This window comes from Strongylocentrotus purpuratus, unplaced genomic scaffold, assembly GCF_000002235.5.
Source record: "Strongylocentrotus purpuratus isolate Spur 01 unplaced genomic scaffold, Spur_5.0 spur5_scaffold_11, whole genome shotgun sequence".
In the NCBI taxonomy this organism is placed as follows: domain Eukaryota; kingdom Metazoa; phylum Echinodermata; class Echinoidea; order Camarodonta; family Strongylocentrotidae; genus Strongylocentrotus; species Strongylocentrotus purpuratus.
Genome location: NW_022145596.1, coordinates 31,156,763 through 31,174,056, shown reverse-complemented (window position 1 = coordinate 31,174,056; position 17,294 = coordinate 31,156,763). Strand labels below are relative to the sequence as shown.

At 37.5% G+C, this 17,294-nt stretch overlaps 1 protein-coding gene across 1 annotated transcript; it reads right to left on the bottom strand.

The window, feature by feature from the left end:
• Positions 1–1,755: 1,755 nt before the first annotated feature.
• Positions 1,756–15,619, bottom strand: LOC752405 (ubiquitin carboxyl-terminal hydrolase 38). Its single transcript, XM_001178896.4, has 10 exons — positions 15,548–15,619; positions 14,720–14,912; positions 13,246–13,989; positions 12,359–12,460; positions 11,127–11,285; positions 10,315–10,511; positions 9,014–9,107; positions 7,841–8,071; positions 5,848–7,317; positions 1,756–4,983 (listed from the first exon to the last, which is right to left on the bottom strand). Exons 2-10 carry the CDS (start codon positions 14,903–14,905, stop codon positions 4,807–4,809), a joined length of 3,360 nt encoding a protein of 1,119 aa, XP_001178896.2. The 5' UTR covers positions 14,906–14,912; positions 15,548–15,619; the 3' UTR covers positions 1,756–4,806.
• Between the last annotated feature and the right edge of the window lie 1,675 nt (positions 15,620–17,294).

Below are 17,294 nucleotides of genomic sequence, written 5' to 3'. Positions count from 1 at the left end.
TTGCAGTCTGAGCATGAGCAGATAAAGGTCATTTGTACCAAAAAGGTAAAACCCACAGAGATGAATATTGGATATGCGCTCATGAAAGTTATGTAACATTATTCATTCATGCACTAACGGTACATTCTAAGATACGCAGGTGGAAGTATTCTTTTCAAGAGGGCAAACAAAAGGTATTCATGAAGCACATCTAGGACTTTGGCAGTTATTATTCTAAGATGCTAAAAGTGGAACTTCTCCATGTGTAAAAGATCTGTGGATATTTGGGGTCATTTGTACCATGTGCTATCTGTAAACTCCCTTATTGTGGTTGGGTAGATGTCCACGATGATCCAACATGTAGTCTGAGCTTTATCAAAGATACTTTGGTAGAGCTGTAATTGGGTTTTGGGACAATCATTCCACATTTTTTGGTTGGTATACCAGATGCGTGAGAGTAAGGGCAAAAATTTCTGCACACAATTTATCCATTTGTGTCGTATATGGCCACATTGCATTTGGCAACAGAAATTTTAGAAAGGAAAATAAGCCTCAAAGAAAAAGTTCACCCTCGTATTTACTTGGTTTTTATAGAAGCAGAAAAATGAGAGGAACAGGTCAGTGAAAGTTTAATAAGTTAAGTGAAAACTTAATTTCAGGGAGAACTTTCCCTTTAAAATCCATTAATTCATTACATTGATCATTGTTTTTAATCAAAATTTGCAATTTTTTCTTCAACTTTCCAATGGAAGTTACTACCCATGTATATTATTTTCAGAGACATTGCATTCTATGAGAACAAGGTAGCATTACAAAAAAATAATATTATTGTTGCCAATTTGCAGAACAATAAGTGATCAATTTAGATAAATTGCTGTTCTGATAGTAAGCATACCGGTAAGTTAGGGTTAGGATTTATAGTGCTGGCCGCTGGGTCCAGGGTTCAAGTTAAAAATTTGATTTTGTCAGCATTATAAGTTGGTTGTAACATGTAGAGGGTAATACCGTTTGTTTAGTTTATGTTGCGTGAATGAAATACATTATATTATACTACAACCATACTATATTAAGCAAACACAGGGGTTTTTTAAAGACAAAGACACGTGTCAAGAGTAAAAGTCAATAATCTCTTTTAATATGTTTCATGGATCATAACATAAATGTAATGTAAGAATCAATATCTCAACCATGAAATTTCATAATAATTAGAAAGATGTAAATTTAGCAATAATTAGTAAGATCAGTGTAATACAGTGAAATTACTTCCAAGATGCAAAAGACGCAAAACATGAAAAGATGAACAAACGTTAAACAGACCACTGAAAAGGTGAAATTGCCTCAATAAATATGTTGGGGATAAAATGACTAATACCCTCGTAAACCAATTTTCTATATTCATTAAGTTTATACTTATAAACCAGAGCTGCCAACCTTGTGCGACCAAAAAAAGGAATTCATTAAAACGAAACTTACAACCACGCGCGACACACTTCCAATGCAGAAATGTCCATTCCTTATGCTGATTTTTTTCCATACAAGCAGGTTATTTATTTTTTTTTAAATTTTGGTATTATCAGTACCGGTATTTCATTCTTTTTGATAATATTTTCTCTTTAAGTATGTATTCAAGTATGTTTTAAACTTAGTTTTCTATTGAATTTGTGATCAAATCCACATTTTAGGGCAGTTGTTTGATGTGTGGTATGTAAAAAAAAAAAAAAAAAAAAACAGAATTTATGAAGAAAAAACGTAATACCGTAATTTGGAGGGAAAAACGGAGTAATTCCGGCAAAAACGGAATGGTTGGCAGCTCTGATAAACTAAACAGACAATCTCAGCTTTGCAAGGAGTTGAAATTGAATTTGTTTTCACAAATAATATTATAAATATGATAGTGACAAAAATTGGGTATATACTGCTTTCTTTTTACAAAACATATGAGTAATATCCTAGCTCAAATCCACATTTTCTGCCAAACTAGAACTTTGTTCAGGTAGGACACGGTTAACTGTGGAACTTCTTTTTCCTCATAATGACGTATTTGTAATATGCTTCACAGTTATGTACCTTATAACAGAGCTCAGTATAGATGCCTCTGGCGTGTACAGTTATCATTTATTTACAAATTTTTAAAAAAATGTTGCAGTTTACCTCTTCTTATGTGAATGAACCTTGTCATATACATGAAATAGAAAATACGATAGTGATTGATGACATGGCATTGCCAATTTGATGAAAATAATAAAACAAAGATCAGCTTTTTAAAGACCCTATCAGATGGAAATACAACTTTATATCAATGCAAAGCTAAATGAATGTAGAATACCAATATAAAGGAATACAAAATTCCCCTTCCAAAGCAAATGAAAACCTCATTTTCCGCATCCCTCCGAATTACAGGTCAACCGAGGTAAAATTGCTGCAGTTACGTTGACGTCATAACATGTGGACCCAATCGGCTAGCCTATATAGCTGAGCCATGCTTGATTAATGCAAAGTATCTGTTAATAAGCATATTCCACACAAAAAGATGTTATCAAGTTGAAAGCTAGCTTTTAGGTCAACAACTTACAATTTTCAAAGCTTTAGATTACGAGTTTTTAGAGAACTGCTAGGCCTCTGACAGATACTAAAATGGCATATAATTTACATTATCCTAATCTACTCCTTATAAGCTTCCCGTTGATATATAATTCATCTATTTAATTCAATTTGTCACATCTGACAGGGTCTTTACAATTCAAAATAAAATGAATAGGAAAATCACTTTAATACACCATCTCGTACCATTGATCCATTTTGCAAAAAGGCATAATTTTACGATAAACCTTGAAATGCCAACACAAAATTACTTTTTTTTAACACAGCGCAGTAACAAACTTCTTCCATTAACCTCACTTGAAGTGACCTAATAGTGTTTAATGTTGCATTAGCCTGTAATTGATTGCACTTTCCCATCCGTCCTCACACACGTAATACATCATTTGTCAATTTGCTTAAACTCAATTATATTCAGATCAACTCAATTCAAATCACGTTTGATTAAATACAAAATCATTTTATAAATTAATCTGCTACATACTGTAACAGTAAAAATAAACTATCAAATAACACCAAAATTATGCTGGGCTGAGAAAAAAGGGAGGAGAGAGGAGAAGACGTGAATTATTTGGCTTTCTATAAGTCGAAATGAATAGGCTGTGTTATAGAGATGACACAATAAATAAAGGCTCAACAAATGAGAATTTCCTTGTTAAAAGATGACCAAATATCAATTTTTACAAATTCTAAATAAGAAATGCAGGTCATACGCAATGATTCCTTTTGATACGGTATAAAGTCTGATCAAGAGAAAAGTATAACAAAAGTAACATACCATTACACGCGATTGCTTGCTTAGATCATGGATTTACCAGCATAATCCATTGTCCAATGTTGGTTTGATGCAGCAGAAAAGATAAAACCTAAGTTTAAATTGTCCTTTTTCACACTAGGGGCTTCTTCAGATATAACATGGTACATTTAAACCAACACAAAAATGCAGCTGCAGTTTTTTTCACATGTCAACGAATGGCACCTGCGAAGGTCCTGCTCGTATTCACTGTGCTCTATGTTACAGAAAGATACAGAAACGTGAAGCATATTACACTTTATATACCTCTCTTTAGAAATCTAGCCATCTGATTGGTCGAAATTGGAGTCGTGATTTTAGCTATTCCCGTAAAGAAACAAACAATGCCTGTACCGGTTAATAGTTCATGAGTGAGATTCCTGCAAGAAAATAGTAACATTTTGCTGCGATCCCTATTGGTTTACGTTGTAAAACTTAGTTTGTGCGAGCGCGGATACCATACCGTGCCTTTTGTCTGCGATTCCCAAATGATTGTAACATTCAGTCATCTTTCCAGTGAAGAATAACAGATGGTGTCTTAGATTTTCCGTGATTTTTTAACCAATCTTTACTCAAGGATAAGGTAAGAATTCTTGGTAGATTTTTGTGTCAATTCGATATATAAAAGACATATAGACTGCTTTAATATTCAAGGCCTGGCTGTTGGCTCCCGGGGACGTTGCATCCCCTTGAGCCTGTAAAACAGCCAAGCCTCTCACAGCAGTCGATATATCTATATGGAGCCATCGATGAACAAAACGCTGCAGCTTTGCAGTGTCACATCTGACTCTCAGCAGACGAGTTTCTATTAAAAGCTCTTTACATACATGTCTATATGCCCTACCTCTATTTTATCGGCAGAGAAACTGTCTATAATATGCTTGGATTTGTTAGTGATATCATATCCATGTATCAACAATTACTTTTTAAATTTACCCAATACAAAGTCCCAGCAGAAAATTCTATGTCCTGACATTACAAACAGGAATGTGCATACATGGGACTAGTCATTAAAAAGGTGACCAGTTCATTTTTCAAAATATTGTCCTATCAATAAATATATTAGGTTACCACAGTTATTCTTGCAAGCAAAAAGTGCTCCCACAAGTAAGCTTAGCTGAATAAATAGCTCAAATATAGGCCTTTATAGATTAACCCGTATATGACTGACAATAAGTACATATCAAAGAAAGATAAAAAACAGCTTTGATTACAATGAAAGATACTCCTTTAGGGTTGTTCAGATATGACGCGCTAAACCGCCACAAAAAATGCCTCAGTTTCTTTACATGCAAACGAATGGCAACTTCAACATATGTCCAGACCTGTGCATATTCACTGAGCTCTGTGTTACAAGATACAGAAATGTGAAGTACTTAAGATCATTGTTGAGAAAAAAATGCAGCGGTTTTGCTGCGTCATATTTGAACGGTGCCTTAGAAGACGAGCCTATTGGAGGAGAGGCTTGGCCCCCCTCCACCACCTCCCCCGCCTAGACCACACCCTCCTGGTGGGTCATTCTTGTCGTCAAAGTTTCTGGAGTAGAACGGCTTAGCTGCCGAGGATGGGTGCCGTTTCCTCAAAGCGGCCTCACGCGCTTCAATCTCTCTTTCCTAAAAAGATAACACATAATGGTGATGGTGGTTATTTTACCTGACTGCTAAGAAAGCATAAATGCTTGTAAGAAACAACCAGACGGCCGATGGCTTTAGGTCCTCTCCGAGGGACCTGGTAATGAGGATTAATGCCTTACCAAAGGGCACTAGCGCATTGATTTGGTTTCGAACCCGGGTCACCGGATTACGAGACCACTGCTCTACTGACTGAGCTATCAAAAGATTTGTTTCTGAACTCAAATTCTAAATAAAATTCTTTAACAACATATTTAGAGTGAGTGTGGTTCAGACCAGGGGGGTGTTTCACAAAGCCTTTTTTCAATGACAAAAATCAGTGACAAATCTGCTGATAACCAATTAGAAGCAAGGATTTCAGTAGCTTATAACAAAAATTGTCATTTGTCACCGATGACAAGTTCTGTGAAACACCCCCAAAAATTGTTTCAGAACATGACAGCTTTTTATTTTACTGTTTTATTAATACGATATCTCTTTTTGTTTACCAAAAATGTCACCAAATAACAGTAGTAGAAATAACAAATTTAATTGCACTTTTAATATAAAAATGAATAGAGTACTAATAGGGATTAGGGAATCATATTTTTTGTGCGATATGCATGGCTTTTTAATCAGATTACATGATATTTTGACAGAGGAATGAAGCAAAGAAAGAAAATATTGATGTTGCTAATTTGAAAAAGAAATTCTATTCATCCCGCCATTTAAAATAGTGTGCTTCATTTCTATTGAATTTCTTTAAGTATAATAACATAAATCAAAATAATGTCCTCAGTGCCAGTCTTTTAATACTAATTTTGTTTTTGTATCTGAAAAAAGAAACAAAAACAAAATGAATCTTACCTGAATATAATGCAAATTGTCCTTTTGGATTGCGTCCTGAAGATCTTTCCGCAAATGTTTCTCCTTCAAGATGGAAGCCGAGTACGACGACGATGACGATGATGACGAGGGCATGGCTCTCTGTACCACTGAATCAATCGAGTCACCACTTCCATAGTCTTCATCGCACTTCCTATAAAACAGAACATAAGCTGTGTCTCTTGGGAAACGCTGTGTGACCTTCCCAAAGGATTCAAATTTGGATGAAGTCACACGACTGTCATTAAACAGATACCATTTATTAGGTAGATGCTCCTCATCGATTGTTTCATTAGTTTTGAGATCAGAGCCTTCTCCATTGTTCCTATTACTCTTTTTCTGTCGCATGAGATGCCTCTGGATATCATCTACATCGTCGGACGCATAACAGTAGTAGTGACCGCTCTCTGATGACATTCCTGAGTGGACTATGACTGTACTGAGGACGTACTGAACAGTCCTGTCACAGTCCCTCTCCGTGGAGCAGTGTGCGGTACCGACACTGTTCTGTCGAGTCCTCTTTGTGCACGGTCCACCATGGTTACCATGGTTACCATCCACGCTACAGTCACCATCACAAGGGTTCACATCAAGATGAAGGATCCTTGGGTAGCGAACATCCTCCATGATCTTACATCGTCTCTGCAGTTTGACGTCGTAGGAGAAGCGCAGAAGGGTAATGATCAGAATCTCTGGTGCGTTGATGATCTCCAGAGACTTCTCTGCATCCTGCAAGCTCTGGCACTTGTCACAATGATACCTGTTGTCCTTGACCAGAAGCTCTGGACTGAAGTAATGTCTCAGGAGATCTTCAAGGTGAGTCTTGGTGGCTTCGGAGTTTGAACCAGCCACACCCTGAGCTTCACTTGTTGACCTGCTACTGCTGTGAGGTCCCATAGCATCAGCTATCGCACTTGCACCTACCACACTCCGAGTATCCTGTGCTAACTCCATAGCAGCATAGTCCGACTTCTCCGACTGCCTTTCTTCAGCCGGGGTATCACAACGTCCTCCAAGTAAATTATCCCTTCCTTCTGTACCAGGAAATCCAAGTGGCAGATCGAAAAAAGTTTCCTTCCGACTTGACACTGTACCACAGTTTAAGCATCGGATGTGCGTCGCAGACTGCCCACCAAAGTGTCTTTCTACGATGCTCTCCCGAGATTGGACTGCATCTTCTTTCTTCAACTTTGGTGAGGACCACGATTTAGCCTGACCGTAGGACTGACTAGACTCCATGGCCATGCTGCTGCCACTGCAGCATGCTGTATCTGATGCTGTTGGAAGATACAACTCATCGGTTGGATGACAGACTGGCATATTGGACCCTGATAAGGAGAGAGGAGCAAGAAGACTCCCAGTGGATGATGGGGAGCTGGCTGATGATGATTCCTCACCGGAGCTCCCTACGGCACCCGTTTCCATCTTTACTTCATTTCTGTCTGTGCAATCCTATTTGGAAACAAGCAAAGAGAGTGAGTGAAGATTTCATAAATCATGGCAAACATAGTTCCACCACACCGAATACTAGCCTGTCATAAATTATCATTTCATTTTTCCTGGATCATTCTTTTAACCCATTTCCAATTTGAAACATCTTCCATGAAGGTGCTACCGCTAATGTATTTACACACGTTTTGACAAAAAACAAAACAGAAGAGACTGACAAATTTTTGTTTTGGGGCTAATGTACTTCCATAATTTCTCCCGGATGTGGGAAATTAAAAAAGATTCCCTTCCCTGACTGGGAAAATAGGGGAACTCATTTTCATGGTTTTCCCTCATTTTCAGGGAACCCTGATTGGTATTTCTATACAAGAAATAGATGCTGTATAAACGGCCATAATCACCTAGCTTAATAATATCCTTACCAACATTCACATTCCATTAAACTTATATAATCACTTCTACTCTTGACAATGAAAGGAAAAGGATAAGTCACACAAAATTAAATAAGAGTTCAATCTAAAGGTACCTGGTCCTGCGTTACTGGTCCCGGTGATGAGGATGACGAGGAGGAGGGTGATGACAGCGACGATGAGATGGATGCTGCTGCATTCTTCATCATCTTCCTCCATCCTTTCTCCTCCTCGTCCAGCCGGTCTAACAGGTACTTGAGGAACTCTGAGCAGTCCTGCTGAGAACCAGGAGCAAACCAGGGGGGCCGCGATGCTCTCAGGAACTCCCGTGGGGCGTATGCTGCTCTCTAAAAAATAAACATGATTGAGAATTGGTGTATATAGCTGTGTTCACGCAATAAAACCATACTTTTAAACTTGAAGTTTGCGAAACCTCAAAGTTACAAACAACGATCCACAAACGATGAGGGTTCAGATGGGACCATAACAACGAGTAGTCAAAGTGAACTTTGAGCAGGACAAGCAATCATTGTAGCTCCAAGCTGGCTTAACCTCAATTGTTTCTGCATGGTGGGACCCCCCCCCCCCCCCCCCACTGATCATAGTTAAACTTACAATCTGTCATGGTTTGTAGCTTTGAGTTAACTTTCTTAACCATTAGTGCATCCACACAGTCCCTAACTACAAGGTACCTTTGAAGTTCAAAACCAAGACCTAAACTTATAATTAATGGACTTCCGTGTGAACCTCACAATGTTATATAATGGGTGCAATAAATCAAGATACTTAACTGATGAACAAATGAATCAAACAAGAATGCATGATCATTTCTCATCAAGCTAAAACATTACTATCAAAGATTCATAACACCTGTCTAATACATGTGTACCAATATGTCCCTCACATAACCAGAGAAAGAATGAAGACCCAATGACTACTATCTGGTATAGAAAAGGCACCTAGCAAGCAGCTAAGTATGAGGTAAAATCAGTTCTTCCATGCCTCGATCAGAAATCATGAATAAAATCACTCGTTATCAGGTGAAGATTAAGAAATGTATTTGTCACAATTTTGCAACATTTTTGATCATTTCTGCTCTGATCACAAGCAACTTTTAAATCAAGAAATATGTTTACCTTAATTTTTTTCAATTATCAAGCCAAATGAAATGTTGAACTGTAAGTGGTATCAAAAATACAATGGGAACAAATTTCAATATTCCTTATTACATACATTTTAAAGAATGTTTAAAGAAGTAATGAATATAAAGCCCAGTTCTAACCACGTACCTGAGTATGGGTCAAGAATGCAAAGCAGAGTTGTATGCTGTACATGATGCTCTGTCTGTTGAAGAGTGGGTAGTTGATTATATCATCGCAGAAGCTGTGTGAGAACATAGAATGTGGAAAAGAAAATTTAAAGACATTGTAATTTTAATGAGAAAATAAATTAAATATTTGCAACTGATACTAAGTGAAATGTAGACAGGGTACAATATACAGCAAGATAATACGATTAATGAAGTACAAAACAAAATAGTCACTCACAATTAGATTTATAACAAACCATCCTCATAATAACAGTTAACATTTATTTCATCATCGTTATCTAGATTTACATTTCATCATTCTCATCAACACCATCATCATTATTAGCATCACCATTTTCATCATTATCCACCACCACCAGTCCACCACCATCATCACCATCATCATCACTATCAGCATCACCATTTTCATCATTATCCACCACCACCATCATTACCATCAGCATCACCATTGTCATAATCATCATCACCATCATCATCATCATCACTATCATCATCATCATCATCATCATCATCATCATCACTATCAGCATCATCATCATTATCAGAATCACCATTGTCATCATTATCCACCACCACCATCATCATCATCACCATCATCACCACTATCATCATCATCTTCATCATCATCACTATCAGCATCATCATCTTCACTATCAGCATCACCATTGTCATCATTATCCACCACCACCATCATCATCATCATCACCATCATCATCACCAGTGTCATCATCATCATCACCATCACCACCACCATCATCATCATCACCATCATCATCACCAGTGTCATCATCATCATCACCATCATCATCATCATCATCATCATCATCACTATCAGCATCATCATCTTCACTATCAGCATCACCATTGTCATCATTATCCACCACCACCATCATCATCATCACCATCATCATCACCAGTGTCATCATCATCATCACCATCACCATCATCATCATCATCATCATCATCACTATCATCATCATCATCATCATCATCATCATCATCATCACCATCATCATCATCATCATCATCACCATCGTCATCACCATTGTCATCATCATCATCATCATCATCATCATCATCATCATCATCATCATCACCACCACCACCACCACCACCACCACCACCACCACCATCATCATCATCATCATCATCATCATCATCATCATCATCATCATCATCATCATCATCATCATCATCATCATCATCATCATCACCACCACCACCATCATCACCACATCATCATTAATGACAAGTACTTACTTTGATGACATGTATAAAGCCTGTATGACACTGTTCATGTAGCAGGTATTTCCCAGGTTGACCAAGCCTGTCTTGCCCGTCTCAGAGCGAGGCTCAAACTTTGAAGAGAACTCTGCTCCCAGACCACCCTTCTGTGATGTCCAAGCGCTCTGTTTCAGCTTGGACATCATACTGGTCTCGCTGGGGCGGGGGAAGTCCTGGGGAAAAAAAGGTGAATAATGTAGTTTTCAGAGGAAGGCAATGAATATATGACTATCATTTTGTCAGTCCTTCAAACACAAGATAAGGTTATTGAAAATCAATATAATGAGAACTTTCTTTGTGTTTCTTACACTTACCACTGCATGAACAGAGAGCAGCTTTAAGATTTTGTAATCTAGCCATTGCTGTTTCAGACTTGTCCTAGCAACACCTAAGACGAAGGGCTGTGAAGCTTTACTGTGTACATGTACTTTAGTGTTAATTGTCCAAGCTCAAGAAAGTAATACAGGGTAGTCTACAAGCAAAAGTTCAAACATGTAAAATGGGGAAGTGAAAGGAGTATGAACATGCTAAACATGCAAAGTCCAGTGTGGCCGGGCTCAAGGGCTTGTTAAGGGCTCTAAGGTTCTTAGATGAACCCTGGTGCAATCTTATCCATCTTACTTTGAAGAATTTTTAAACACACTTTATGACTAATATTTTTAATTTTTTGGGGGATAATGAATATTACCTGTCTAGCTGATTTTCAAACCTTTCGCTGTTCCATGTTTAAACCCCTTGTGGACCATCCTGTATTTATAGAATACATAACATTTCATTCAAGAACTGACCTTAAGGGCCTCTAGGAGAGGATCATAGAGCTCTGGATAGCCTGCATGGTGGTACATCAGACAATACACTAGGTCAGCCACTTTAGACAGGAAGCTATGACTGGCAGGAGTGTCCTCATCACGTAGTCTCTGCATTAGCTCTGGTATCTGACCTAGGATCTGACATTGAAAGGATAAAGGATTAAAGGTATTACAAAGTTTTGGTAATTTTTGAAAATTGGCTGGATAGTGATTCTTTACAGTGTTGATATATTTGGATGCCCCTATGGATGTATTATAAGCACTAACAAAATTGGCCCCTAAAACACTTCTGCTTTCGAGAAAAATTGATAAAATTCAAATAGCGCCTACGGCCATACGATGGTATCTGCGACCATGAAAATCTCAGAATATGCAGTTGCGATATATATATTCCAAACGGTAATAGCAAATTGGTCGATTTTAGTCAAATAACATTGTTTTATAGCTGAATCAATATCTTGACCTTGAGAGGGCGCTACACAACATAAAGAGTTTATTGTTTACAATTTCATCACTTTAGACTCGATTTCGATCACTGAATATTGTAGGATCCCATATGCTTCCAATATGTTCAATTAACCAAATTCATGACCCCATACCAAAACTTTGTTATTACCATAAAAAACAGTTGCAATTTCACATATATATACCACTTAATAGAATATTACCACAGCTGAATAATCCTGCTTTAGTTCAAGTAGCAAATGAGGAAACAATCATATTCAACTAATTCTTATCAACTAATATCCCAAATTTTAAGAATACAGGGAATTTTTGACAAATCTGGCAATAATTCTTCAGAACCACCCAGCATCATCCATTTTCTGTTTTGAAATTCCAATTCCTAGGTAAACCACTTGAGCCACAGATTATTTGGCCAATGTTTTAATTGGCACCCTGTTTGTCTACCAGGGTGTCTGAATATGTTGTCTATCTAAAGATGCTGTTGACATGCCCAAACTTGACCTCTAACACCTTCCCCAGGAGCGGAGCAAATATGACCACTGGTTCCGACTGCTGTCAGTCAATGGGCAAGCTGTACTGACCAGTCCAATGGACACAAAGGTACAAATGTGGCCTTACTCTTGGTCATTTGAGAGGCGCATTGAACAAGTGCGTGGGCATTTTAATGCTGTGCAGACTCTAGGTAACTCAAGGCCAGAATGAAAACTTACAGAAGCTTTCTGAAACTGATGCTAAAATATGGTTACCTTGTGAAAGGCATCGGGTGAGTGTTGAAAGCTCAGGAGCATATGAGAAAACACATGAAAGGCACAGTCTCTGACGATCGGGAAAAAGAGTCGGGATAGCATCTGGTATACAGAGACAGAACATAAAAGTGATAAAACAATACATCGATCAACATTATAGAGCTTCATTGTTATGATAGTCAAACCTGCTTTCGCAATCACCTGTCTATTGCGACATTTCCTTTGAAATAAAAAAAATAAAAAAAGTAATTTCCCAAACCTAGACCTGCAATCTGGGTCATACTTACAAAAAATCAGAAAAATATATGGGTAATTAACCTAGCTTTTCAGAGCTTCATTGGGGGAAACGTGAATTCACGTCCGGCAGAAGAAAGGAGGAAGTATTCCTAAGAGCATGGTCATATATAGGGGATTGGGCAAGAGGTTTTCCAGTTCTAGAATTTTTTCATCTACCGGTGGCAATTCCAATTAACATTAGATTGGCAATTATGAAATAGATAAGTAAGTAATTTGAGATGAAGTAGATAAGAAAAGTGGTCTTTATTGACAGGTTCCTTTAGTACATGTTTCAATGAGAAACCATTGTCAAGGGAAATTTATTGTATTATTTATCATTATTAACTTTATTTTGGTTATAGAAAGTAGGCCTACATATCTCTTTTTGATTTAATAAACAAACAAACATATATTTTTTTTGCCAATGTATTGGTGTTCTAAACTACACAGGATTTACTCAGTCATCACATAATGACTCTGACTGGGTAATTCTCTCTCTTAATTTCTATCTGACACCAAAGTTGTTGAATGTACTCTAATATTCTCCAGTACCCACACATATCTGATCCCTTTACAATGAAAGCTGACAGTTTACTACTATTTCTACTCACTGTTTCAACGGTCAGCAATGTGACTTTGATGAGAATGGTGAATTTGTTGACAGAGGCAAGATTTGTCAGAAAAGTGATTATCCACTTATCAATGTTGATAATGCTCGGCCAGGACAACCAGTCAATCATCCTCTGAAGCGCCACCGTCATTCTCTCATCCGTTATGGAGATGTCGGAGACAGCGCTCTTTGTGACTGCCTCGACTACGTTCATATGGATGTGCTGGACCAGGGCGCCCAAGGCCAAGGAGGGGTTCTGCGACTCCTCGACGGAGAAGGTGGAGATGATGTTGAAGACGTGCTGGAGGGAAGGGATGATGGTGGTTGGCAGCGTGGACCAGACCAACCGCAGGAGATGTCCAACGTTCCCAACCGCTTCCATACACGTCTTCAGCTCAGCATCACCCACAGGAATCTCCAGGATGCTAGTATTGGTAATCAAGGTCTGGCAAAGAGTGGCCGCAAAAGCGTTCTCCGGGATGCAGTCCTGGTTGGCTCGTAGGAGTCTACAGATCTCCCCCTGGATGGCAATGTCCGGGAACCTTCGACAGAGACTGATGACTCCTGTCCTCACAATCTTAACGGCTGTATCATGCTTGAGATGAAGGGTCTTCAAGCAGTCACTGATGAAGCGGATCAACATCAGAGGGTTGCTGACTGATTCTCCAAACGATGAAATCAGGAAGTGATGACAAAAGAAATCTTCATATGTTGTTGGATTATACTTCGCCCAGGCCTGAAATATCTGTTAACAGGATTAGAATAATACAACATAAACAAACATGGGGAAAAAAGTACAATGTAATATAGCATAAGCATGACAAATCTGAAACATTCTAAATATAGCAGTACAATAAAATGTACTTCTGCTCGACCTATCTAAAACTCTGTAGTAAATCTGAACCTTTTTTGCCCTGCTAATTTATGGTACAGAATGTATAGCTCTTCTACTTCACATATTCATTTTAGACTTATCTACATCTGATTTAATAATATATCAATAACACATCAGCTAATAGAATGAATACTCATTAATTCCTTCCATTGAATCAATGATAGTTCCAGGTTTACAAAGTGTTGAGAGAAGGCTATTATCTATACACTCCAAACAATTGGGATCTACAAGCACTTTGTAAGCCTCTTCTGTTTTTGACGTGCAATTATGAATCTTTCTTCAAATAAACGACTGCAATATTTCAAATATGATAATAAAGATTACTTTGCTTTCGTCACCTCTTCTCTTAACAGGGATACCAGCTGGTTTCATCTAATGTCATGAGCCTAAAAAGAGACTGTGACATGTGACAAGCCTGAAATGGGGAGGTGTACATGTAGGCCTGAAAACTGACATTCTTGTCTTAAGAAAAGCAAAAATTGATCATGGAAAGCAAAGACAGAACTGGATCTTATGAGCTGAAAGATATGAAACACAGTTCAGCAGCAAGTAACATTTTAATTGTAGTATTTAAGCCTACCTGCAGTCCCATATCCTGTAGGAACTCCTCCTCACCGATGACCCAACATGATGAAAGCTGAAGGATGGTCGTTACTTCTTCCTTGCTCAAAGGTTTGGAGGCTGTTGACATCATCTTCAAGAAGAGGGCTTTCTTAACACCCTCTTGGTGAGCAGACGCTGAGATACCAAGTAATATCTTATCCATGGTTGGACTAGGAACATGAAAAGATGAAGGCAAATCTTAATTATTGACCATGTTTTTAAAGTGTAGCAATCACAAATATATTTTGCTCTGCATCTATTCTAATCTTAGTTAGGGATTGCATGTCAAGTGTACTATTTTTAAATGGGGACCTCAGTCTAAAGGGTAGTTCTCTAAAGAGAAGCAAGTTAAAATACACTCTTATAGGGTCTACTAAATGTAGTGCAAAAGTGATTCTTGAGTAAACTAGCCGACATTGACACACCATTATCTTTTTATGCAAATTAGTCTAATCTAGATCTAACTTGGGTTCCCTGAGTAGGGTGTCATGTTATTTTATTTTCTTCATATTCTGTTAACCTATAGAATGCCAAGAAAAGTTAATTTTGGCTTGGTTTCATGCATGCCAGCTGTACCTGATCCAAGTAGGCCTAGATCTAGAAGATTTTAAAAAAACATGAAAGAGGATAACATGAGTCATGACCAAAGATTTATTTGCAAGAAGGAACTGTTGGCTAATATTATGGTCAATGGATTGGAAGTACAATTACTGTAATCTGTATAACAACACAAAATGAAGAAGGCTTAGGGTCTATAACAGCATAGATCTACAATACAATTCATTTTTAAAATTAGTCAACAAACCTGTCAAATGAAATGGAACGGTGAAAATCATTCACGAAATTGCAATGTCACCGACGACACTACTCGACAGTCGACACATGCACAGTCGAGTGTCACTGGTCACCGACACTGCACTGAGCAGCTGAGACTCGTCTCTGCTTTTGAATTTTTAATGTCGGAATGATACCGGTAGGCGGTACTCAGATCTAACTTAGCAAATCAAAGAGAATTCATGTAGATCTCGAGGTTTCCATGTCGTTCAATCATATCCTTTGAGTTGCAAGCTGGTACCGTAAAACACAACGATATGTAATCAGATCAATCATACACAATTCATGTACAAATTGAAATACACATTAAAGAACAACGTAGAAATTCAGGAATTCCCCGTTTCATTGACATTGCATTGCATTTTGCATTGCGTGCATGCATTGTTTTTCCGCACGCGCATAGTGTAAAAGTTAGCAGACTATTTATTTGCGGTACGACCGAGCATAAAGTTGAAGTTAGCGACAGCTAAATATTATGGATATGAAGAAAAATACAAAAACTTGAATAAAGAAATAGGTTCAAGGTTCAAGGTTCATTTTATTTCTTTCTTTCACAACATTTTTACATATAATAATAGAACAAAAACAACATAAGAAAAAACAATTTAAGTGCAATTTTAAGTCGATATATAATCCAAATAGAAGAAAGTGGAGACCTTAGAAAAGCTGGGCTTGTAAGAGCAAGGTCCTCATATAACATAATCCATCAATGTTTCACTTTTTAAAATGTTTCAAAGTTATCAAAACTACACATGGTTAAATATGGGGGAAATATTTACAAAAGGGATAGCTTGAAATTTGAAAAGGAGAGGATGAAAATATATACAAAAGGATCGAGAGGAAAAAAGCAAACTGGAACGAGAAAAACAACAAAAACAGAGAAAAACAGAGAAAGAAGAAAGTTATATGTATATAGGGGAAAATGGTATTTGGTGTAAAGAAAAAGAAAAATAGAAGAGAGGAGGGGGGGGAGAGAGAGAATGTGAAATGCTGACATTTATATTGAATAATCAAACATAACAAAAACAAAAAGATAATGCACGACTTGCACGTAATAACAATTAATAAATTATTACTCAATATCATTTCTGGTGATATAATTTTTACGTTAAATTATTGTCGACATAGTTACTCAATAAATGTAATTTCAATTTGCGTTTAAAAACAAAAACACTGACAGATCTAGTTACATTGATAGGAAGTGAGTTCCAAAACTTGGGACCAGTACAAGCCAGCGTCTTCCGAGAGCAAAAGCAGTTCTTACACGTGGAATATGAAGTGCAGTTGCCTGCCTTACGGTATTATAGCTATGAATTTGATTGTTCTTTCCAAGTAGTAACTTCTTGTTCTTTCGAAATATTTGTACTAACGCATTTGGGAGACCATTTTCAAAACCATGCATAATTGCGCCTAACTGTATAAAGTAAATGTCTTCAACCTTCAATAGCTTATTACTGTAGAACAAAACATTAGTATGAGCACGATAGCTCGCATTAAAAACAACTCTAACTATACCCTCTTTCGGGCAACACAAATCTTATCTAATTGTGTTTTCAATGACTTCCCCCATGCCAGCACTCCATAATTGAGATAAGGCAAAATTAAAGTAGAATACAAAATAAGCAAAATTTCTTGTGGGACAAAAGAACTTAATTTATAAATTACACCAGTATTTATAGACATGACTTTACAAATATTAGTACAATGAGATGCCCAAG